The sequence below is a fragment of the Tauraco erythrolophus genome, chromosome 1 (assembly GCF_009769465.1).
Source record: "Tauraco erythrolophus isolate bTauEry1 chromosome 1, bTauEry1.pri, whole genome shotgun sequence".
NCBI lineage: Eukaryota > Metazoa > Chordata > Aves > Musophagiformes > Musophagidae > Tauraco > Tauraco erythrolophus.
Genome location: NC_141465.1, coordinates 68,380,765 through 68,406,630, shown reverse-complemented (window position 1 = coordinate 68,406,630; position 25,866 = coordinate 68,380,765). Strand labels below are relative to the sequence as shown.

The 25,866-nt window shown below is 38.0% G+C and overlaps 1 protein-coding gene across 4 annotated transcripts in view; it reads left to right on the top strand.

Moving 5' to 3' along the window:
* The window catches only part of MCF2L (MCF.2 cell line derived transforming sequence like), a 168,206-nt gene that overhangs the window by 133,950 nt on the left and 8,390 nt on the right, over positions 1-25,866 (top strand). For all 4 annotated transcript variants that reach the window (XM_086610782.1, XM_086610768.1, XM_086610764.1 and 1 more), the window contains exons 5-24: positions 5,591-5,710; positions 6,538-6,654; positions 7,139-7,288; positions 7,986-8,110; positions 9,881-9,995; positions 10,951-11,070; positions 11,936-12,127; positions 12,345-12,536; positions 13,235-13,394; positions 13,544-13,614; positions 14,664-14,740; positions 15,716-15,782; positions 19,031-19,146; positions 20,103-20,172; positions 21,839-21,931; positions 22,077-22,169; positions 23,483-23,608; positions 24,327-24,548; positions 25,144-25,236; positions 25,762-25,840. In XM_086610782.1, the coding sequence (XP_086466908.1) occupies positions 5,591-5,710; positions 6,538-6,654; positions 7,139-7,288; positions 7,986-8,110; positions 9,881-9,995; positions 10,951-11,070; positions 11,936-12,127; positions 12,345-12,536; positions 13,235-13,394; positions 13,544-13,614; positions 14,664-14,740; positions 15,716-15,782; positions 19,031-19,146; positions 20,103-20,172; positions 21,839-21,931; positions 22,077-22,169; positions 23,483-23,608; positions 24,327-24,548; positions 25,144-25,236; positions 25,762-25,840 (2,398 nt within the window). The remainder of the gene's footprint in view (positions 1-5,590; positions 5,711-6,537; positions 6,655-7,138; positions 7,289-7,985; positions 8,111-9,880; positions 9,996-10,950; positions 11,071-11,935; positions 12,128-12,344; positions 12,537-13,234; positions 13,395-13,543; positions 13,615-14,663; positions 14,741-15,715; positions 15,783-19,030; positions 19,147-20,102; positions 20,173-21,838; positions 21,932-22,076; positions 22,170-23,482; positions 23,609-24,326; positions 24,549-25,143; positions 25,237-25,761; positions 25,841-25,866) is intronic.

Genomic DNA, 25,866 nt, shown 5'->3' with positions numbered 1-25,866 from the left:
TAATGCTTTTAAAACTAGGTTTCAAACTGTTCCTTTTATGAATTGATTTAATTCAAGATTCTTTCTTGACAAGAGGCCTGTGTAGGAGACTTCATTCTATTCTAGCCAGGAACAAACAGACTTGCAAAAAAAAAAAATCATACTTATTAGCTCCTCTATATACAGAGGTATTTTGGAAAGAAGTGCCCTGTGGCTTATGGCGTACTAGTAAGTGCAGGAGGGAAAACACCACCACAGAGTTCGGTAATGTGGGTATATTGAAGCTCTTCATAAAATGAAAAACAGTGTTGTTCCAAGTATTTTAAGGCAGAACTACTAAAACCAAGTCAAGTGTTAGCTCTTTGATGGCTTGCATGTTTCAGGTAATTCTGAAAGCTAGCTGTTTACTTTGGGCAGTGGGTTCGTTGTTTATCATAACAGTTTTCCTGTGCTGTGTGGGAGTATAAGAGACTTCTGAGCACTGGGGCACCCGAGTGAATTGCTCTGTGGGACTCAACAGCAGACTGCAACTTTATTTTAAGTGCATCCCTATCTAAAAGGGATATACTTTGTATACTAAAGAAGCCCTAGGAGGAAACCTGAGACATGAAAAGCCTAAAGTGTTGCTTTTCTTTTCCAAAAGCTCACCTTTAAGTATTCACTGCTGAAAGGTGTAGTAACTGGCTTCCAGTTGTAGTCCCCAGCCATCGCTCTGCTCCTGTGCTGCCTCTTCAGGGAGCAGCAGCCTGGCAGCACGACCTCCTGTCTCCTTGAATATTGTGACTATCATAAAGTATGCGATTTAATGAGACTCGTTCCTCCTTTGAAAATGCCTTCTGCCCAATAGCCTATAGCACATACGTGCTGTTTACAGTTGCTGTCAGGCAGGAGTGTGTGGGATTGCTGCTCTGCCTGGCTGCTGCAGGTAGAATTGTTCAGTGACTTAAATAGCTCCCTGCTGGCACCGACAGAGCAAGACCACGTCTCACATTGGAAACCGAAGAGAGGAAGAATCTCAGAACCCATCTTTGGGGAAACGCTGTCCTTCCTTCCCCGCAAATAAGCTGCCGCCACCTCTTCCCAAGTGTCAGGCAGGGGTTGTCTTCTGCTCAGCTTTTGTGGTTATTTACCAGCCTTTCAGCATCGCCTTGTCTTCATTTGTGAGACAGGCTGCCTCTCCTTACTTCTCCCTATTAGCAGCTGCTTAACTCCAGGGTCAGTACTGGAGCTACAGACAGCCTCTGTCATTAATTTTCTGTGAAGGAAAGTGATAGTTAAGATTATATGCAACTAACTTAATTTTACATTTTGTGCAAAACCCAGCTGGGATCAGTCTCTGTAAGTTCCCCCCTTCCAGAGGCCTGGAGCATGCAGTGGAAAGCTCCCCATCCCTGAGAAGCAGAGGCCTGAAAGCAGGCAAGTCAACCTGCTGAGTATTTATTAACTGTTTTCCTGGAAGATTTAAGGTAGCTCCTGTTTTGTCCAGCCAGTGAAGGTTCTTCCCATGTTCCAGGTTTGGGGTGCTCATAGGGCAGCATAGATCGCAGTGCATTGGAAAGCTTTGATTTAAGGGCTGTGCTGTATATAAATTCCTGGTTTGGTCAGATTATTTCAAAGCCGATAACTCTATGCATGTCTACATCTTTTTCTGTATCTTTGGAATTGGCGCTGGCCTGACTGGATAGGGAAGTGAAGGAGATAAGCAGATAGAAAACTAATCCCACAAATGTCATGAAGTATCAAACAAGTGCCAGTGCTGATGAAAATGAGACAAAGACATATATGGGTTGGGCTAAAATAGAATAGGGGCTACCCTAATTTTGGCAGAGGATACCAAAAACATGACCCTAGTCTCTTTTACATAGACATTAAAGTGCAATATTTGAGACAAGGTATTGGGGGAGCACTTAATATTAATTAATCTAGTAAAGACAGACACTTTTGGAAGAAAGTTTTCAAGCGCACCAACCCTTCTTTAAGTCGCAGTGATGTTCATTGACTTCACTAAAACAGTCCTTGAAGGCACTTTATTTTATGGCACTACTGAACGTACGTGAATATTTATTTTTGTCCTTAACATTTGGCACAGCATTATTGAGAAGTCATTGTTTGCTCTGTCTGCTTAGCATACAATGGCTTCAAACAAATATGCTGCTGGCCTGGAATGAAGATTTTTTTTGTTGTTGTTGTTTTTCTCTCATGTTCAGCGTTAAGTTAACTGGTTGATGAAGTTCACACACGTCTAAGGAGTGTCTCTTGCATCATGTCATTGTCTCTGCAGGTCACCAGGGCTTTGGGGGAGGAGAGGAGGATGTGGAAGTTAGGAAAATAGTAATATTTGGGCAGTGCAGATATAAGCTCAGATAAACTGGAATAGTTGGCCCTGGTCCAACATTGTTTACTGTGGCAATCCTCCCTTTTCTTCTTGTTGTTTCACAAAGATCAGTTTGCAGATTTGACTCTCAGCCTCCACAACAAGCAGAGGAGGCATTGTTTTTCAAGACTTCGGTTTTTTGAAAAAGCAAAACCAAATGGGAAGCATAGGAGGCAGAGTAATAGAGACAAGAACAGTGTTGTAGACAAAGTTAGAGTAATCTAGAATTTGAGCTTTTCTTAGGAGAGAGGGGAAACTTCTGGCAAGCCTTGAATAAGAATTGAAGTGGTACAAGACTGTAGTGACTTCAGTGGCGTTGTTTTGGGTAGACAGTACACTGAGATGGAGAATAATTGTAATGTGCATTCTCTGTCTGTTTTCTTTGAATTGAGCACTGATGAGACACTCTATATCTGGTCATGCAATTAAACTCTGTATTTCATAAGAGCTAATGCACAATTTAGAAAAATTTACTATTTCATTGCATTTGGCTACTATTGTCTGCTTCAGTACTAGCCTAAATATCACAGAATGATGGCTTAGGTTGGGAGGGACCTTGAAAGATCATCTGGCCCAATCTTTCGTGGGGAAAGGGAGCCTCGATGAGACTGTCTAGCACCCTGTCAATCTTACCTTGAAAACCTTCAGTAATGGGGACTCTACCATGTCCCTGGGGATGTTGTTCTGGTGAAAGATTGTTCTCACTGTAAAAAAAATTTTCTTATATCAAAATGAAAACTCTCCCAGTGCAACTTGTACTCATTGGCCCTCGTCCTCTCCACATGGCAACTGGTGAAGAGAGAGCCTCTGTCCTTTTTGTAGTTGCTCTTCAAGTGACAGCTGCAAAACCGATGAGGACCCCTGAGCCTTCTCTTCTCCAGGGAGAAGAGACCTATCTCCTTCAGTCTCTCTTCCTCAGCCAGGTTCTCCAGTCCTTTGATTGTCTTCATAGACCTCCTTTGGGCCCTCTCTAGTCTGTTCATGTCTTTCTTGAATTGTGGGGACCAGAATCAGACACAGTACACCAGGGGCAGCCAGACAAGCACTGAGTGGAGTGGAGTGGAATGATGGCATCTCTGCCTCTGCGAGTCATGCCCCTGCGGATGCAACCCAGGATTCAATTTGCCTTCATTGCTGCAGCACCGCACTGCTGACTTATTTTCAGCTTGTTGTCCACCAGCACCCCCAGGTCCCTTTCAGGATATTTTCTCTGAAATTTTTGGAGTAAAAATCTAGACTACAGTCACAGAGTGTAAAAGAGAAAATTTAAAGTTAGAATGAAGAAATTTATTACTCATACATGTAACTTAAAATTTGCTTTTACTATTTGGTGTCTTTCATGCTTCACAATTTCATGCTATTGTGGGTTTCTAATGTATCTACTCAACTTGAAGCTAACAGAATAGATGTTTCCCAGTATTCTTGCTAAAGCTAAATGGATTGCAAACGTGCTGCCAAAGACAGTATGTCTGGATGTCCTGTGGTGGGGTGGATGTTTCACATGAAGACCCCTTATTTTTTTCAAAATGTATGATATTTCTTCTTGGAACTTTTACTTCTGAAACGTTGACATTGCAACTGAATAAACTTCACATTTTGGAAGTCAAAGGTGAAAATTAACAGCTCAATCAGACTCTGCTGTTACAGGCACAAAATAAATTCACACAGGTCTAAATTAATAGACTACATGGCTATCATTCTACAAAGATTATTCAGGAGATTTAACAAATAAATTCTTTTGTCCATTCTTGCAATATTCCTTAGTATATGTTAAATAGTTTTCTTAAATAAATTTGGGGTTGTCCTTGGTACAATATTTGAGGGAAAAAATGGTAAAAATAATTTTTTCTTAACTTTGTCAGGAATTTTCTATGAAAAGTTTTTCTTCTGTTTTGATAACTGTGGGTTAGTAAGTCCACAGGGTACACTATTTCTAGTACGCAGGGAAAGTTCATTTACAGTGCAAGGATGAGAAGATAGTGTGGGTACTCAGAATTACCTGGATTCTCTTCCCAGCCGTCAGACAGACTCAGACTCCTTTGGGACTGAACCCACCATGCTTTCTAGAAAGCATGGGCATCACTGAAGTGGAGGCAGACTGCGAAGCTCAAGCCTTTAAGGTTCCTCAATCAAATTGAGATCTTAGTTGAATACTGAATATCTGGGAGACCACAATGAATCTATGAAGTCTTCCAGAAAAGTTTTTAACTACTTTTCTCTTTAAAAGTTTGTCATTTCCATTGCTAAATACTTGGAACCTTTGGAAACCTGAGAATGAGTATTAAACCACTCTCCAACCTTCCAGATGCTAACAGTTTCACTAGGCATGGAAATAGAGCATAGTATAACAGCTCCTTCAGTCAGTGTTCGTTTTTTTGTAGTAATTCAATTTGCTAGATATGTGACATAATTTCCAACACTACAATGAAGAAAATTGCATACTTAATCATTATAATGATAATTTCTTTAGTGAGCTTCACTGCCTCCCTACAGTGGAAATACTGAATAGGGGAGAAGACTTGCATGATTTCAAGAACGGCTAGATGCCAAGTTTTGCAAACCTCTGCCATAGCAGAGGTGGATTTTTAGTAATTTAATGCTATTTCTTTGCTTTCCTTCTCCTCTGTTTTGTTTTGCCCCCATCACTTGTAAAACTGGGAAGGATCCCTCAGACTACTAGTTGGAAGACAACAAGAAAAAACACAGCCGAGAATTATTATGTTTTATTTTTGTCTGCAAAATTAAAGCTTATTTCTATGCTACTGCCTGAGAAATTCAATCTTGGTGGCAAGAGTTTGTGTAGGCAACTTACAAGGTAGTATACGTGCAAACTAGAAACGTGGTGTTAGGTGTTCAGATGATAATGGAGATTTCTCTTGGTGCCCTCTATTAAAGAGAAGATAAGATAACCACGAAAGTATTGCTGTTAGAAAGAGTACTAAGCCACCAATGTCTGTTCACTAGCCTCCTTGGCTAGGTGTAATCTTGGCTGAAGAGCAGTACAAGCCAGCCCTGAAAAATTCAGTTCCAGGAGAATAGATTCCTGTTTCCAAAGATGAGTAAATGTCTCTTCGACTGAAGCTCTCTGTGCAAGCCTCACTATGTTTACAATTGGTCGCTCTGTTATTGGGAGGCCTTTGGTACAGTTAGTTTGCAGTTTAAAAGGGGCTTCTCCTTGTTCAAAAGTATTTTCTGGAGCTGAGACACAGAAAATAACGGACTAAACTTGTTTTGTAGGCGTCTTTCCCAGGAAACCTGCAACTAGTCCTTGTTCTGCGCCCAACAGGATTTTTTCATCGAGCTCTCTCAGACATTACTTTCCAACTCAACAAAGATGAGTTGAAAATGAAAGTACCTGTAAGTAATCCTCTATTTTCACTTTATTATCAAAAATCTGTTAAAGTACTTAATGTAGCCAGTTAGAAGAAAAAAATCCCAGTAAAGAGCCATGCTTAAAGTTCCAGCAATTTTACCTAATTCATGATAGTTTATTCTTGAAAGAGTGTGTGAATTTTGAGGCAAACACATTTTTCCTATGGACAAATACTATTGTTTCTGTCATTTGCATGCACATACAGCTGATGCCTGTTGCTACATCACCAGCAAAACCACTGATTATATTTTTGTTTGTGAATCTACAGCATTTGTATTTTAAAATAAACTTTGAAACTGTATAAACTGAAGATATACAAGTTAGTTTACTTATCAGATGTAAATTTCAAGGGTGAAAGATAGTCTTTAAGTTAAGATACTTTCCCCTCACCCCTCGTTTATTTTGGAGAACCATTCCTTACATGCCAAATCCATGGAGACGCTATCATTCTCTCCCACAGACTCAAGATAACAGGGGAAAATAGACAAGTAATGAACGTTGCTCTTAGAAAATAGCCATATATGGTTTATCAAGATGAAAAAAAATAATAGTGTAATTTATGTTGTATAATCCATAAGCTTGTTTTTAATATGCCTGGTGCTCATGCTCGCATGTAGTTATTTACATTTACAACATCTTCAGCTGAAACAACTGTGAAGTTTGTTTTTCTGTACCCAAAGGAAATAGTTCCATCACTTGCTTCTATATTAAACTGAATTTTCTCTACCAGAGGCTGAAGGATGGGGCTTAGAATCCTTAACAAGGGACTTTTCACCACGGATAGTGTTTACTTTTTTCTTTGCTGCTGCAGATCATAATGCTGGGCTCAGTATCAGAACTGCAGGGTCACATTGATAAAACACAATTAACAGAAGATCTTGGTGGCACCCTGGATTACTGCCATAACAGATGGCTGTCCCGTCGCACTGTAAGTCTTAGTTTTTGTTTTAACTTTTCAGTTTAATGAACTCTTCTGTTTTATACCCTGTCATTTATAAAACAGATTCCAAGTGATGCAAGTTGACTTGCTCTGAGTGAGATGATGTTCCCAATGGTACTTAGTCATCTTAGAGAAATAATATGAGTAATAATCTGGGAGTGGTTTTCTGAACACTTGGAGCAAAGGAACTATGTGTTGAGGTTTATTGGTTTTGCTACGAGACAGAAAAAGCTCAAGTTGTAAAATAATTTCAGATTATAAAAATATGAGGAAGATACACCTGATACGAACCTAATTAAGGAATTAATGGTGACGGTATCTGTTGCTTGCAAAATTATACTTTGACCATTTTTCAGTCTTGTAATTCATCTGCTTGGCTTTGTTTTGAGCGTTATATTTTGTATGTATGTGTCTGTTTGTACATACGCGTGTGATGAGCTTGAAACATCTTTAATGGTTTTTATTCCAAAAGGCTATAGAAAGTTTCGCCCAAAAGGTTAAGCAAACAGCTCACATTCTTCAGTCCTTTGGGACTGAGCTGGCTGAAACAGAGCTACCAAACGATGTGCAATCAACCAGCTCCCTTCTTGCAACACACACAGAAAAGAAGGACAAGATGAAGGTATGTAATTTTTGTAAAGATGCTGTCTTCTAGATAAACTGTGTTTAATTTATGGAGCATAATGTTAATAGAAAATGTGGAGGATGTTAATAGATAGTAATAGTGCGAAACATTGAAATTTTGTTGAACTTATTTTGCTTGGTTTGATGTTAAAAATCCTTTTGCATTTAAGAATGACATTTCTTGAGACTAAGATTACATATGTACAAATGCATAATGATTTGTATGTGGAAACAGAAATTGTTTTGTAAATAGTGGTGTGTTTAATTTGTAGTTTTGTTTGCAATAAGAAATTTGAATGTATTTGCATGCATATGAAAATATATGACCTTTCGAAGAGTAGACAAATCTTCTTTCAAATCAGCTTAAATGGAAACTATTTGGGGGTTTCAAAACTATGCATCTAAAACTTTTGAGATGTTTGTAGCCTAAGGAGACACTAGAAAGCTATCTATCATGAAAATTCAACTCAGTTACACTGGGATCTTAAGATGGTAAATGTAGAAGAAGCTGACATTTAGCATTTACTGTCTGTATTTGTTGTCAAACACTGCTTTTAATCAAACTATGCTTGCTTTATTGCTATTAAAACAAAATAATTTTTCCAGTTTGATGCCTTATGAAGTCTACTTAAAAAAAAAAAACAAAAAACAACAACACACAGCTACAGTGTGTGGCTTTTTGTTTTCTTTTGTAGGAGGATATCAGGTTAGCAGTAGAACAGGGAGATGATATCCTTGGAAGTATTACAAAACCAGTTACTGAAAATCCGGAATACAAACTGAATCAAGATCAGCTAGACAATCAAACAACGGTAGAACGGTGAGAGGAGTGAACATGTGGCATTTCTGGGTTTTTTGACCCCTCCTTAGCTCTTTTACTTAATTCCATCTGCATGCTTACAAATAGGCAGATGTTACATGTGAACACATAAAAGATGCTTTCAGAAACAACTCTTCTGTTGTCAGATCTGTCTCGAGCAAAGTAATCCTCTGATGTCCATTACCAGATCACCTGGCTATAAGGAAATAGGGGATGGAGTTTGAATTCCAGTACTAACAAAGTTAACACTGTTCAGGGGTTTTTTTGTTTGTTGTTTTTTTGTTTTGTTTTGTAGTTTGTTTTGTTTGGTTGTGGGTTTTTTGTCATATTTGGACTATATAGTTGAGCGACTTTTCCTTATTTTAATGAATATCGATGCTTTGTTTAGAGACTGAAGTGCAATCCAAGGAAATTTCGCTGCCGTAGGGAAATCAAGAGGGGAAGAGAAAAGTGATATATTACTTCTTTTCAGTGGATTTGTCCACTTTCGTTAAGCCCTTTTGAAGTGGGAGATTTTTTTTTCTCAGAAGCTCCTTTAGGCAGATTTAAACATTGCTGATATCTTATCAATGTTGTTAGTAGTCTTTAAAGAACTACTAGGAAGTACACCACTCTTGAAGAATCTATGCACAAACTTCCTATATGCTTCCTTTGGGCATATAAGTAATAAATGTTTTCCTTTGCTCCCTGCCCACCCCCCTCAAATTACTGCCAGTTTCCAAGACATTATATCACCACAGCACAGATGTAAATTTGCACAGAACTATGAAAGCATAGCTCATTTCCCCCAGGCAGTATTCTGCATTCTTTTTTTGTCATTTCATGTTTCTGTTACACTTGGACTGACTTTTCTTTCCAAATAACCATCCATTCCAATCCACAAAGCTTAGCAGAAATCACTATTTTTGGCCATTGTTACTATCAGCTGTCTGAAGGACAGTTGGGGTGGAGGCTAATTTATCCAAAATGTTCCCACTCGATACAATATCTGACAGAAGTTGGAACAAACTCTGTGTGTGTCCCTCCACCTTTCCCTCCACTTGGTTTTAACTTGTAAATTCAGGGTTCGTTTCTGTGTTATTAAAAGCAAAAATTAATTAAAATTCAGATGTAGCCTAAGTACAGCAAAGTGCACTGTATAGATAAGTCCATAGGATACGGTACTGTCAAATGCAATATTGGAAGATAAGTTGAAAAGTATGAGATTTAAGGCATTGGCCAAAATTATGATTGAAGAAGATTCTTTTCATCGCAGTACTGCTGTACACTTGCCTGTGATATTAAGTAGTAATGCTGCTCAGAAAAGGAGAAGCAATGACCTTCAGGTTTATGACAAGCCTTGCTCCAAGGAATAAAATGTAAGGGCAGCTGGCTGGTCATAGCAGTACAAATTTTTGCCTTGATTTTTCTTTATAGCCCAAAGCTTGGGCTCCTCCGAGTCCTAGCCCACACACATTTGCATGTTTGATTTATGTTTGCTAGCCCCATGTCCCCAGGCCAGAGCTGAGAAGTAGTATGGGCAGCAGCTAGCTTCAAATCAGCTCTTGCCAATTTTTCAGAACTTAATGTTTGTGTTGGGTTTCAGTTTTACATCAATGTTATTCTAGGAAACAATTCTGTGAAATACTTTAAAAGGTTTCCTGTATCCAGTTTATTTTTTCTGGAAAATATTGCTTTGGGGAGGCTTTTTGTTTACTGTGGAAGATTGCATTGTCCCTTAAAGGTTGCACCCATTAGTCTTACAGTATTTCTTTTCTTTTTTTTTTAAAGACTTCTGGCTCAATTACATGAAACAGAGACTGCCTTTGATGATTTTTGGGTTAAGCATCAGCAAAAACTTGAGCAGTGTCTGCACCTTCGGAATTTTGAACAGAATTTCAGAGAGGTGAGAACTTCTTGGTGGCAGTCAATATTTGATAATATAGAAATGATTCAGAAGAATATACTTCCCCCTTTTGTTTTTGCAGTTTTTACGTGTGCTTGAAACCACCTTTTCTTGTACGTGTCCTTGCTTGACATCCAGCTCTCTACTACCTTGAATACTTGCCTATAGAGACATAACAGCTTCTCTTTGCAGTCTTATTTTTTTTTCCTTGGGTCCAGCAGTGTATAAGTGTTCAAAAACTCCTTTGAAACCTGTTCTCCACCACAGAAGCATAATACACAGGCTGCAAAGCTTTCATCTTGCCAATAGGCCCTTTTATGGAACCAGGACTTACCTAAACCTTCTGGCTGAAATTTTATAAAACAGTATCCAACACTGTGGGTGGGAAGTTGCAACGACACTGTTAGAAGCTGGGTGGAGGCTGAACTAAAATTTTTACAGCCAGTTTCTGATCTCATGTTGGTTTATCTCATATGCTCGATGGCATCTACAGTCATTTTGTGCTGGTGTAACTGATCTCGGAACACGGCCCCTGTGTCTCCATGGGAGCAACACTCAAAAACTCTCTTACAAATGTGTGTCTGTCTGTATGTCTGTCTCTCAAACAATTGTTAGGGTGAGGATGTCTCCCTTGTGTTTTGCTGTTTACATTAATGTCACTTTGTATTATTGTCATCTGGTAAAAGCAAGATCATAAATGTTTCCTGAGCATTAGTTTTCCTGCATTTTTTTTTTCAGTACCGGGAAACAGGATTACTTCACTGTCTTTTCTTTGTATGTGTTTTCATTTAATTGGGCTAAAGATAGGCTGACAAAAAAGTGATTTGTTTCTGTGCCTCAGTAACCCCATAATTTGAGTCACCTGACTGGAAATAGTGGCTATCAACTATTTAACTAATGGGTCTCCAGAGAGATGGAATCGTCTTCATTGATACATAGCTGTGTCTCATTTCAGGTCAAAGCAGCTTTGGATATTGTGTACGAGAGACTGTCTGCTTTCACGGATGTGGGAAACAGCTGTTCGCATGTGGAGCACATTTTGAAAGATCTTGCCAACTTTGAAGAAAAATCATGTGTAAGAACTCTGCAATACAGTCTCCTTAATTTCTAGTATGACGATGCATGTGTGGAGGGGAACAATATTTGGTTATTGAGTATATCTTATGAGCAGAGCTTAAGCTGACAACAGGGCACATTGAGTGTCTCAAGTAATGTGCAGAAGGAATTTGGAATAAAGCCTTTAACCATTTGAGCAGCCCAGTTCTCAGGCATCCCTCAATAAAGAGCAGAATGGCCAGTCACAAAGTCAGTGTGATCGGTTCGTGGAAGAATTGCATGAAGGTTCTACGTAGCCAAGTTCTGCACTTAGTGATCAAGAGGCCGCTTCCATTCCCATTAAAGCCACTTACTAAATCTCAGCAATGAGAAGGCTTCTGTATTGAACATACAGTATGTTAAAAGATGACCAACGGAAACATAGGCTCTGAACAATGTAGAAAGGGAACCTTACGAAGATCTGTACTTCACAGTAAAGCACACAGCTCTAAGTGAGGTCGTTACTCTTGAGGCTGAGGTGCTGGAGTTCGGTGGTTTTTAATTTATGTTCAGGTTGCTACTGTATTCCAAATTGCATACGTACACACACAAACACACTGCTGAATAAGTAAGGCATAGAAAGCGATAGCGATTTCCTCACAGGAAGGCATATCATGAAACTCATTAATATTTGTGAAGTACTCTGATACGATAAAGAAGGAGGCATAAAAGTTCTTAGGCATCTGGGAATTGATTTATTAAGCAAAGCAGCTGTTAACTAAAGATGTATTCTTTATCAACATATGTATTTTACTTTGTAAAAACAAATGGCATAATTTTTAGGGTTTTTTTCATTGATGTTGATCCAAGGAAAGATGTGCCTAAATCAGTGCTTACTTTCTTAGGAAACTATAGCAAAAGCCAGAATGCTAGCCTCAGAGGGTGATGCTTTTATTCAAAGCAATCATTATGCTGTGGACTCCATTATTCCAAAATGCAGTGAACTTCATCATCTCTGTGATGCCTTCACTACTGAGATAGAACGGAGGAGGAATCTTCTTAACAAATCTCTAGAACTGCATGGCTTACTAGAAAAGGTAAATTTTATATGGTACAGTTCTGTTTCCCATCTTGTTTGCTAAAACTTCAGCCAACCAGTTGTCATCATGACAGGTAAAAATATCTGGGTGTGCTGGAAGTTTTCTCCTTAAATAGCTGAATACTTTACAACTAGAAGTATGAAATGTTTTAGACCTCTTAGTGTTTGATGCTGACATTGGTGCATTCTGAACCTGTTTTTTTGTCTGTTGCTAGTCTATGAAGTGGTGCGATGAAGGAATTTATCTGCTGGCTTTGCAGCCAGTAGATAAGTGTCAGTCTCAGGATGGCGCAGAATCAGCATTACAGGAGATCGAGAAATTCCTGGACACCGGTGCAGGCAATAAAATCAAGGAGCTGAGTAAAATTTACAGAGAGTATGCACACATCCTCAATGAAGACCTAAAGGTACCAGAAGATGTTTATGTGTATCTATGCATTCATTTGTTAATTTTAGAATTGCGTTCATGCATGGACACTGATAAAGCTAAATAGTCAGTACTAGGAGTTATACGTGGGAGCTGGAAAGCCAACACATTTTCCTACCGGAGGTGCTAGTCCTGTCGTATCTTTGGATAAGTATCAAGGACTTCAGAGCCTTTTAATAACTACAATTTTTCAGATGGGAGAATTTTTTTTAAAAAAGAAATTCTATTTGAAATATTTGAAGAGTATTTGAAATATCTTTTTTATGTAGCAAAAACATGCCTGTCCTTGATATTTATATGACTTCTGCTTTGTAACTGCTCTTTTTAGAACTTAAGAATATGTCCCTTTTCCTCTTGGTTGATCTCTTCATGTAACAGAACCATTAGACACTGTCAAAAACACTTTTCCCTATTTTTTTTTTTAATTTGAAACCTGAACCCCATTAGTTTCTCTTCTGCAAGCATGCAAAATTTTTTATGAAGTGATGTTCCAATTTTTAAATGTACTAAATGACTGTAAATTTTGCCTTATTAGGAATAAAGAGTTCGGTAATATTTTTATACGTGGTATAAAAGCAATGGCAACTTCAAATTAATGTGCTGTAAATGGCAGTGTAGCTTGTTCATGGGTCTCTGACAGGGATTGGGTTTTTTTTTCAATTTCTGTGGCAACGGTAGGAGCACGTGCAAAAGGTTTTCCAGAAGCAAGAAAGCATGGAAGAAATGTTTCAAAAGAGACAAGTAAGTCTTAAGAAACTGGCAGCTAAGCAGACACGTCCTGTTCAGCCAGTTGCACCAAGACCTGAAGCCTTTGTAAAATCTCCATGTAGCTCTCCAGGTAAGTAACTTCTAGTAGCCTTTAACTAAGATTTTGCTCTATGCTGAGAAACTTGAAGAAACTTCTAGCAGTAATTTGTGATTACACAAACATCTGTGTGAGATCTGCTCAAGTTCTAACTGCTATTTGATTCTGGTTTCCATGCTTAGGTCTTCAAAGAGAATATGTATCCAACTCAGAAAGCAGTGGGCTTCAGAGGGTAAACTACAGAAGGGGAAAGGTAATTCTTTTTCTTTGGGCTTTTCATGCATGTACTGCTTGAGAAACTCATAATACAATGGAACATTCAAGAATCTTAAGAAGAATGAGGCAGTTCCACTGAAAAAGTGATGGTGTTGCCCCTATCGAAGTAACTCTGGTGAAGTAGTCATGTGGTTTAAATAGAGGCTGCTTTGTTGCTGGGCTGGGTATGAGGGAAGGTAAAGTAAATAGTTGCCTATATTAGGAAAAATGTTAGGGGCAGCAAAATATAAAATCTATGAACAGGAAACATTTATTATTTGCCAGTAGTAATTGGCTACTCTTAAAACTGGTAAAAGCGAAGAGGTAGTTGTCGTTGGCTCCAAGACAGCTTCACCTGACCTAATGGGTTGTCATTGCCAAGTGGGGATGGTCTTCCTGCCCCGCCTCCGGCAAGGAAAGTAACCTGACAGCAGCAACAGAAACAAATAGTTTCACACTGGGTTAGAGAGTTGAGTCAACTCAGCAGAGGTTCAGCAAGAGGCAATGCAAGGAGAAAGACAGGGCCACGTGACCAGTAGGGACAACAGTTGGAGAAAAGGGTTGGTTCAAGTGGGGACTGAAAGTACAACCTCTCCTTTTTTTCAGCAAGCCAGAATTAGGTCAGCCGTGCCAGTAGAAGTTGTAAGAGTGAACTTCTGTGTCAAGTTAGTAAGTTCCCAGAAAGGTAGCACAGTACCTCATTTTTAGTTTGGAAAACTAAAATCTAAAACTGGCTAAGGCCAGTGTTGCCTCCAGGATTATGCTGATGCTCTGATGTTGCCTTCCTGGAAAGTTCCTCAAACCATGGTCTCTTCTAAGCTGGCCTTTCATGGAAAACTCTCTGCATCTAAATGTTCTTGCGTGCTTCAAAACCTTCAGGTTAACTTGGATTTTTGCAGCGTTCTTGCAAATTGCCTTCATTTTTAACAGAGTACAGTCTTTCCTGTGAAAACGCATGCGAGTAGAGCCGAGTGCAAAGCTCTGTATTTTAAAGCGTTTTTTCCCCAGCTGTGATGCTGTGATGATTTTGTTTGTTTCCTTCTTTAGAGTGAAATGACTGAACTCCATCAAAGCAGAGGAGGATCTACAATGGATGATGAAGAAAACCTAGCTGTCTTACGGCAGTAAGTGTATTTTGATAAACAAAAAATGCTTTTTCTCTGATTTAGTTCCAGCAAAGTCTGAGTTTGGCTAAGGATTTGATAAGAAAAGTATGCTTCCCTGAATTAAGCCTCAGTGCTTTTTGAAATGCCATGGCTACACAGAGGAAGATATTTTAGTCTGTCTGCAGCATTATTTGTAGTCTATATAGTACCAGACTCTGGCTTTCCTGCAGCAAAGTGATGCTATGGCAGGATAACTGCATATTTTCATTTCAGAGATGACATAGCTTCAAGTTATAAGTCTCCTGTAAATCTGTCGGAGGTTCTGATCTCCATGCTTCAAAAGATTTTTGTCTTTTTATGACTTTTTAGACCCTGTTTTGATAAATGTTGAGAAAAATCACTTTCTTCAAAACAAACTAGTGTCACAGTCAAAAAATAACTTAGTACCACCTGCAATGTGTGCAGCAGAGTTTGCATTTCTGCCTGTAAACTGGATACATCTGCTGTCTTTTCACTGTTAAAACCATGTGTTAAATCATATAAAATCACAAGGGGAGGGGGCTGAGGGGAAGGATTTTTGCTTGACCATTACGGAAATAAAACTTAAAAGCCTCTAATTTAAAATGACCAGTGTAATAAGTCTGCATTTGATAACACTATGCAACTCTTAACTCCAGCTCCTATAATGCTTATGAACACAGCATAACTGGATTTTTTTGTGTACAATGATAAAATGCTTCACTGCTTCAGTTCGGTTACTACAGTACTTAAAATTCTAGATTTTACTTTTTCCTGTTTAAACACATTTTCAAAAATTTTGAAATGTTTTTAAGGATGTGTAAACTGTTGACAGAAACATCCATGAAATATCACGTTTTCCATTACCTGGAAATTGTTCTTTTAATTGTGTGTTGTAAAAACACAAAGTTACTGTTGCCTTATTACTTTGCGTGAGTGAATAGACCTGCCTTAATTGTCGTTCTTTGTCTATAGGCATGTGATTAATGAACTTATTGAGACTGAAAGAGCCTATGTGGAAGAACTTCTCTGTGTTCTTGAGGTAAAGATTAAATTTCACTGTGGTTGTTAGTGAATCTGTTTATCTCTTCCATTCAGTGGATGCTTTTATGCTTTCCTTATCATTGTGATGCCTCTGCTCATCCCATCAAGCAGTGTGATCATTACGTATCTCCTCTCTCATATTTTCACAGAGGCAGGAATGTGCAATTTTTTTCTAGAAAAACTCGTGCAACTAGTATTTTGTATTAGAAAACACAAATACGGCAGAAAATAAGATACGCCTAACTATTTAGGTGGAACGTAATAATAATATCTCGGTTTGAAATTGTAAAGGAAACAAAGGTGTTCCCTTTGCTCCACACTTGTGGAGGCATAGTTGCAGTACTGCTGAGTTGCCTGTAGAAATACACAACAGAATTCTGTGCTGTTCCTTGAGCTTGTTAAGTCTTCAGACATGGATGTGTCATTTTGTTGTAGTCCAATTTGACTGTAGGAGATGATGAAGTTGCAGAAAACTGAGGTTGAATTATTTAAATCAGGATGAATTGGAATTGAGCCAAGTGGGTACTCTTGATGTTCATGCCAATGTTAAGCTCCTCAAAACGGAGCTGTCTTTAAGTTATGGTCTGGGAGTGATAGTTTCTGAGTACATATCTTCAACAAAGAGTAGTGTGTGAGGGTTTTGAACTCTGATGTTGCTTTTGCATAGTTTGTACTCAGCTTCCCATAGCATTTATGTCCTGGGTCTGGCTCAAGTGCTAGGAAATGTTGATGACAGTAGGATGGTTGCAAGCAAAGTAGGTCTGGAGTGGACCTGAAGGTTCATTTTATTTCTCTGCTTTTGTATGCAATGCTATCTGTACAGTTCCATTATAAAATCAAGACTTGAGTAGGTGGAGAATTTTTGATCCTTACTGCTGCTACTGGAGGGTTGTTGCAGAATCTTTCTATTCTTCAGTACTAGTGTTGCTTTGCATAGAGTGTAGTGCAACCCTTGTCTTGCTAGGCCAAGCTGTCTTGGTTTTCTGCCAGTGTGATAGACTCTCCAGTAGTGACCATGCCAGGCACACTTCCTGAGCCTCCTTGCAGTTGGGATTCATCTCTCTCTAACTTGGGTGATTGGGACTGCCAACAGTAATTCTGGATCAGATCCTTGCTGAGGTATAGTTCAGCGGCAATCTTCCAGCTTTCGAGTAGTTCTAGTCATTAATCCATAGTTCTGGCTATTCTCCTAATTCTTTTGTTTCTCCTATGCTATTAATCTTCCCATTTTCCCTGTAAAATAACCTGATACTCCTTTATGTGTCTCCTATTATTATGTCATATTTAATTGTCATGCATTTTCTTTCTGCCAAGGATTCCAAGAGAAAAGAATAAGGTAGTCCCCAAGATTGATTACTGCTATAGCTGCTTTTATCTGAGCTTGATAGTTTTCTTTTCATTAACAACCATGGTCATCCGACTTTAGTCTGTGAAATCCAATAATTTTTATTGGGAAAAATATTAGTCTAGTCTATTTTTAGGTATCGTATTTGACTCCTTTTCCCATTTACTTCATTGCTTTTGCAACAACTTTCAAATGGAAAACTAAGCAAAGCCTTATATATTATTAACGTAAGATTAAATGATCCCTGTGGCTGCAAGGAGTAGCTTTCCTTCTCCTTTCTTAAAACATAAGTACTGCATAGGTAGTGAAACATGAAGAGGTTTTATATTAAATTTTTAAAACAATTACTACATCAGCCTGAAGTGAAAAAAAAAAAAAAACACAAAAAAACCCACAAACCTGTCAAAAGCTTTTTGTCGATTTATGGATTTAATGCTTTTCTTCCTTCAGAGTTCCAAAGTACTGAGCTCTGTCAGGTTTGTTTTCACCTCAGCTGGGTTAGGTACCCCTTCTTTATGCCAATCCTGGCTTTGCTGCTATGTTCAGCATCATCTTTACTTCAAGTGGAAATTAATCATTCTCTTCATGCATCTCTTTGCTGCATCTAAACTGTGTGGTAGCTGCAGTACTCTTCATTTTCTTATTTGTGAGGAGAGATAAGGGAGAAGGACCAATGGTTAGCTATCTATAGGCTCCAGCATCTTTGCCTATACTGTTGTTGGGTTTTGGTTTTTGTTGTGTTTTTGTTTGGTTGGGCTTTTTTGTGGAAGGAAAGAATACCCAGATTTTTAAAGGAATATTTCTGATTTAAAAAAAAAAAAAAAAAAATCTAATCACTGTCCTATCCAAATGCTAGAATTCTTCAGGCTAGCTGACTTTACCAGCTATTTCTCCTACTTTTTGTAGTTTGGACATCACTTGGAAATGAAAAATCTTGGTAGTGGGTGCACTTTTGCTTACTCTTTCATTTAATTTGTCAGTTTGTTGTAATTCAGTGCAGTTTATTATAATCAATGTCACTGATGCAGTGACCACCTTGTCCATGATAACTATGTTTTAAAAAAAAATTTTAAAAATCTAATTTAAATCTACAGTAGGTCATCTTCCTTTAGTGCCTGTACACTAAAAAAATCTGCTTACAACACAGGTCCTAGAGCATTCTTGCAGTTTTTCTGGTTGACTGATTGGGGGGGTTTTGTTTGGGTTTGGCATTTTTGGGGAGGATTGTTTGGCATTTTTGGTTTTTAGTGTTTTGGGAGGTTGCTTAATCACAGATTAGTGACCTTGGGACCAGAAGAGAACAGTCTCCTGGCGAAAGCCACCTGCTTGTTCTCTTTACTTTACCTATGCCAGATAAGCTGACAAGAGAATGTGGCCTTAAATGACAAATGGAAGATATCAGAATCTAAAGTTGTGATTTTTGGTGCCAAAGCTAATGAAAATGTCTTAGAGATAGAATTTGCGGCTTAAGGGTTTCTGTTACCTGCAGAAATAACTACAGTCATCTCGTTCCCTGATACTAATAGCTAAGACTAATGTGAAGATTTGCATGTGTACTGGAATTGTGGCTTTCAACTCAGGTGTGTAAAGTCTAATAGAAAAAGCATGAACTATAATTTGTAAGCAGTATGGGAATACGTAGCCTTTGCTTGGTGGAAATGATTGCAAACTTTGTTTCATCCTTGCTTAACTAGAACTGCAGTAATTATTCAAGTGTCTTTCTAAAAACTATAGGTGTGTCTTCCTGGACTGATGGAAAAACAGAATTTGTATACTTTTTTCATCATTAATACTGAGGTCTTTCTTTGCTGTCTGTCAGCCTGCACGCAGACTGCCTGGTCAGAGAGAGATAAGTACTGCAAGTCAAGAGATAATTGGTGTGCCTCTCTCCTGTGTTGCAGGGGTATGCTGCAGAGATGGACAACCCCTTAATGGCTCATCTCATTTCACCAGAACTCCAAAATAAGAAGGATATCTTGTTTGGGAATATGGAAGAAATTTATCACTTTCACAACAGGTGAGGATTTGCATTCAGATATAAAAATAGCATTTGAACGGGATTCTTTACTCTTTCTTTTAATGTGATTTAAACTGCTAAAAGATCCGTACTGAGTCCCACTTGGCTATCTGGCATGTCAAAATTCATATTGCACAGAAGAGAAAAAGTGAAACATCTATAAAAGATAAGCAAAGCTATGTGAAACTTTATTCCAATGTTTGGTGTAGACAGGTAAAAATTTGCGTTGTGATCTTCTTCCTGAAGAAAGGTATTGGGATCTGGTTACAAGCTAATTAAAGCAAGATTTGTTTGGATTTCTTTTATTTTTTATGAAATTTGCTATGGAAATTAAATTATTATTCTAAACCACAAATTCTCAACTCTTACTTTTGGTTGAGGCTGGATAATTTTATACTTGAGTGACCTCTCTCTGAAGTTTGAATCCCTGCTGCTAGAGAGATATTTCTTCACAGGGTAATATTTGAATTGGTAGAAAAGAGAAGTATTTTCACGACAAGTTAAGCATATTAAATAGTTGTTTCTTATTCAGACAAAACTAGACTGGAAGCTTTGACATTGATTTTTTTGGGGTGGGTTTTTTTTTGTCTTGGGAGGTGGGGTTTGGTTCATTTGTTTGCTTTGTGGTGTTTGGTAGTATTTGGAAGGAAAAAACACACACTTCAAACTGTACAAATCCTGCTGCTGAATACATAAGGTGGGAAACAAAATCCTCCTTCCCTCCCCAATCTTGTATTTGATTTCAGTTGTAGCAATAGTAAGATAAAACAAATTGATCAGAACATTTGTTTCAATTTGCTATCCTTCTCTGAGTAAATGATCTGGAAGAGTTTTGTTTAGTTTTGTAGTACAGAATTACATCTGTTTCTAAAAGTTTAGAACATGAATTGCAAGAATATGAACAATTACTACAATTGTTTTAAACATGTGCCCTAAGAAAATCTTCTTCCTCATAGAATATTCTTGAGAGAACTAGAAAACTATGTAGAATACCCAGAACTAGTAGGACGGTGCTTTCTGGATCAGGTATGTGTCATCTTTTGCTGGCATTTCATTCTTAAGTCCCTCTAAGACTGTAACATATGAGAGTGATTTTCAAGTAGTAATTGCCACCACATCGCTTTTGTCTTGGACAGGTAACAGGTTGAGAAGGTAGATGTAGATTCTATGATTCTATGTTAATTTAGGGTTGCGGATATTTTCTGCAGTGTGGAGTAATTAATTTTGTTACAAAGAGTTACTGCCTTGTTGAAAGAAAACTGCTTTATTAAAGTGGCAGTTAGGAAAACATGAAGAGGAGTCTTGCACTGCATCATTTCACATCACTATAAGTGATTGATTTACTTGGTTAGATTTCTTTACTGGATTTTTTTGTTCTTGTTCTTTTCTGTTTTCTTTAAAGAGTTCACCTCAACAGAGTAAGTTCAAAATATTTTTATTCTGAAAATAGAAAACTATGACAGAATTAAACTTTTTTTAATCTGGGATTTATTAAACAGTGAGTGTCACCTGTAATATACCCAAGGCTAAATAGGAATCTGTTTATGGAAATGACTCTTCTGTTGTTGCTACCTATTGATGCTCTAAAACTGTTGGGAGGAGCCATCCTTCCCTCTCCTATTTACTGGCTACATCCATGGAGATGTTGTTTTCTAAAACTGGGACAGAGGTACTTCTGTGCTTGCTGATTTCCTACCTGGTCTTTCCTTTATATTTCCTTTCCAGCCCTTTCCGAGGGCTGAAGCATCTCTCCTATGAAGACAGGCTGAGAAAGTTGAGGCTGTTCAGCCTGGAGAAGAGAAGGCTCCGGGGTGATCTTATAGCAGCCTTCCAGTACTTAAAGGGGGCCTACAGGAAAGCTGGAGAGGGACTTATTACAAGGGCATGTCGTGATAGGACAAGGGGTAATGGATTTGAACTGAAAGAGGGCAGATTTAGATTAGATATAAGGAAGAAATTTTTCGCTCAGAGAGTGGTGAGGCACTGGAACAGGTTGCTCAGAGAAGTTGTAGATGCCCCATCCCTGGAAGTTTTCAAGGCCAGGTTGGATGAGGCTTTGAGCAACCTGGTGTAGTGGAGGGTGTCCCTGCCCCTGGCAGGGGGGTTGGAACTAGATGATCTTTGAAGTCCCTTCCAACCCAAACCATTCTATGATTCTGTATCTATAGTTACTGTGACATTCTCAACAGTCTTATTTCCATTTGCTTTCAACATGTGCTGAAGTCATGCTATTTAGTTGCTGAAGTGATAAGGGGCAACAAACTGCTTGGTCTGTCTTAGTGCAAAACACATGCAGAAAATGAAAAAGTATAAAGAAAAGAGAGCAAAGACTTTTAAATAAGTTGCACAGAGGGACTCATGGTTGGACATTCATAGAAGTATTTTTCATATTGTAGTAGAAATATGTTTTTAAATATAATATGTGCTTGTTCATAAGGTGCTTCACATTCAACTGAAGCAGAAGTTAACAGGAACATTTTATTCTGATGTTCCAAGTACAAAACTAATAGCCATTGCAAAATCAATGATTTTGAATAATTGTTTCTCGCTTGGGATGTCTCAAGGAATTGCATTTTTGTTCTAGATGGTGGTGGTGGTTTTTCTTAACCTTATTATGCAACAAATTCTTAGGAACTTTGTCCATTAAAATCACAATAATTTATTAACTTTTTGCTTGTCTCTCCAATTTCAGATGGAAGATTTCCAGATTTATGAAAAATACTGTCAAAATAAACCTCGATCTGAAAGTTTGTGGAGGCAGTTTTCAGATTGTGTATTCTTTCAGGTGTGCTTGCTTGAGTCTCTAAAATACTTGGGGGGTGGGTTTTGTTGTTTGTTTTGGTTGGGTTTTTTTAAACTTCATCATTTATGTCAAGAACAAATTACAGAAATATCGATTAATGTACTGATTAAATCCAACACTGTTACAGGAATGTCAAAGAAAACTCGATCACAAGCTCAGTCTGGACTCCTACTTGCTGAAACCCGTTCAAAGAATAACCAAATACCAATTATTGCTAAAGGTATGTGTTACTAAACTATAACACTAAGTTTATTTTATGCATTTGAATTTTTTTAAAATGCTTCTTCTCTTGTCCTGCTGGAGAGAAACCTAAAAGTTAGCTGACAGATGTATAAATGAAATGGAGACAAATCCCAGTCTATCAGCTTTCAGCTCAATTCCTTTCAGCCAAAAAGCTGCTAGTAGACAGGCAAATGTTACCACAGAGACACCTTGCATAACTTCTTTTGCCCTTATATTTCTGCTGAAGAGAAGAATGAGAAATTGATTAGGGGAAACAGAAGGACCAAGAAACCTTCGCAACAAAGAAAAGAGTACCTGAAGTACTCATTACTCACCAGTTCTAGTCACCTCATGCACATTACAGGAATTTGCCTTACTGGGTTCTATGAAATGTACTTAACTGAAAGCACTGTATGGTATTTTTAGGATGGGTGCCATTGTGATTCTCTTAAACGTGCAAATGAGAGTGCAATATACTATTATAAATTTTAAAATGAGTGTCTTTGGTTTTGCTGTGTTTGAAGCTGTCTTGTTTTAAGAAACATTTCACACACAGACACATTTCAATAATTTTATTTAACAGTAGTTTAAAAAAATTACCTTGGAACAAATTTACTTGAGTTAAAACTGAGTTAAAGTTAACTGGTTTTAAAGAATTAATTACATTAAGCTTGTACGGAGAGAGAGAAGTATTTGAAAGGTTTTCAATTTAAAGTATTTGCAGTCCATGAATAAATGCTTATTTTCATACCATGAAGTCTGGGGGATTCTATGTGAATTCGCAGCTGTGTTTATCTGCATCGAACTGGAAGATACAGCTTCACCAATAAACCCTTTGGAGAAGGAATGCCTTTTCAAATGTGTAGACAATGCTCAGTGCAGTAAGTTTATGTCTGTTACTAGCATTCCAGGCCCCACCATAATTCAATAATAAATGGAATTTGCCTATTTTTAGATTTGTTCACTTCTAAAAAGTAACAAATATAAAAAGTAACTTCTTTTTTCTTAGTGATTATGATAAAAAATATTTGTAAAGTTAGTCTTGTAAAGTTCTTAGGTAGTGCTTATAAAGTGTTTAGATGAACAAAATATATTTGGCTAATTAGCAGCAGAGATGAAAAGTAAAACTTTAGGGTCTTCTGAGTTCCAGACAGTATTTCACCCACTAGATTATATGGTATAAAACTTTACTGGATAACTTTAAAAACTTTGAACGCTTCCTTAAAAACTTAAATTCAGTGTTAAAATTTGAATGTTTCTAGTTTTTACTGTTCCGAAAACTAAGTGTGCTGTCATTCCCTGCCCGCTCAGGAAATGCTGAAGTATAGTAAGAACTGTGAAGGTGCTGAAGACCTTCAGGAGGCATTAACTTCTATACTGGGTATTCTCAAAGCAGTTAATGATTCTATGCACCAGATAGCCATTACAGGCTATGATGTGAGTAACAGTATTTTAATTTACTTACATTTTAATTTATTTTAATTTATTTCTTACATGTGTGTACAGCATACCCCATACTGTGTATTAATGATGAGAAGAATGTTTTACTGAAGGTGCCTTTAGACTGAATTGTGTAATAAAAATAATGGAAGATGGATCTCTCTATACTCTTGTAAAGTTTTCCTGCTATGAATAATGTTTTGCTCTGTCTACCAAGTTTTCTTCATTTGATCTACTTGACACCAAGCTAGAAACAGAAAATCATCATGAAGAGTCTAGTTTAGGCTACTGCCAAATGGAAGTCACTACTAATTTTTTATATCCATGTGTAAAACTACACTCAAAACTTCCAGTTAAAAAAAACCAACAATGTAAGGAGCTTTAGAGCAGAGTTTGGAAAAAAAAAAAAAACAAAACACACACACACAAAAAGCACACATGTATTATGCCTCCCCCTCTCTCTATGTATAGGTCTCTGTATCTTTGCTACTGGTACTCTTGACTGTAAAATCCTCCCTAAACAGTGTTGGAGAGAGAGAAAATCACATGTAAAAATTCATCACTGACTTTATTTTTGTTACATTTCCAAACCCAACATAAACACTGATATGAGAGATTACTTGGAATAATAAAACTTGTAGAGACCTGTTCAGAGCGTGTGTTTTACTCTGATGTTATCTCTTTGTAGTTATAAATATTGCTTTTTTTGGTCCAGGGAAACCTGAATGAGCTGGGTAAGCTTTTAATGCAAGGATCCTTCAATGTCTGGACTGATCATAAAAAGGGTCACTCGAAGGTGAAAGATTTGGCACGCTTCAAGCCAATGCAGAGACACCTCTTCCTCCATGAGAAAGCAGTGCTGTTCTGTAAAAAGAGAGAAGAAAACGGAGAAGGATATGAGAAAGCACCTTCTTACAGCTACAAACACTCCTTAAATGTAAGACATTGAGCAGTCCAGCAAGGTTGAGGTACTGAGGGCTTACCCTGCACTAACACAACGTGAAGGATCCGTGCTTTTGCTGGCAAAGCTGTGGTACAGTTTTGCACTGGGAACTTTGCCCTTTCAGGCAAACCTAACTGGTGCTGCAGGTCTGTGTTACTTTGTGTTGCTGTCTGTTAGAGAGAGGGTGAAGGGGAAATTACCCTTTTAGAAAATCCCAACCGTACTAGTCTAACTGAATGGCAGTTGCTTTAATCACATAGAAAATGTAGAGCAGAGTGGTATAAAATAGACACTTTTTTAAAAATCCAGACCACCAAATCTTATGTCTTGTGGGTCACAAGATGTGGGTCTACAATTTAATGTACCTAAACCTTTCTTCCCTCCAAGGTAGTCGAGCTCATACAAAGCCCAAATCCCATATGTCCAACGTGCAGATCATAAGTTTTTAACTACTCTTTTGCTTGAGCAAGAAACCAAACAGCGTTTTCCTTTTCAGAAACAGGGTGCCAAAGAATACCAGTAGCTGCCTGCTTCTGTTGTTACTGTAATTGCAATGTGTTAGGCCAGCTTCTGTTTTCTTTGCTTCCAGATGGCAGCGGTTGGAATAACAGAAAATGTCAAAGGTGATGCAAAAAAATTTGAAATCTGGTATAATGCAAGGGAAGAAGTTTACATTATACAGGTAACTAACATGCCACTATATTTAAAAAAAAAAAAAAAGAGAGAAAAGGGGGGCAAGGGGAGGTCTAACCCTAAAAGGATCTGGAGATTTTTCCCTCTGTTATATCACTAATAGACAGTGGTGAGGAAATGTAGCAAAATAGGGAGAGAGAAAAAAAAAAAAAAAACCCAAACCACCACCAGCTTAATTCATAAGGTAATTCCTTAATATATTTCAATTGCAGAGTGTTTTGAGGGAAAAAAAAATTGTTTTACAATATCCGTGGAGGATATTGTATACACCACTACTATTGCTCTCCCTGCAGTAGTGTATGGCTTGGGAACTGGGGTTTGACTGGTGCATGTGCACAGGCCCCATCTCGGCATGTTTCAGTTGTCACAACTAGTTTTCTGCTGACTGAAGGACTAGATAGGGAGCTCTGTCTGTCTCTCTTGAAGGATTCCTTTGAGGCGGTGCTTTGGCACGCAACTCTTTGTGTAATAATTATTCTATGCTTGATGGCCGATTGTGCTTATTTTTGGGTAGGCACCAACCCCTGAAGTTAAAGCTACTTGGGTAAATGAAATAAGGAAAGTGCTGACGAGTCAACTGCAGGCATGCAGAGGTAAAATATTTTGTATATGTATTTTT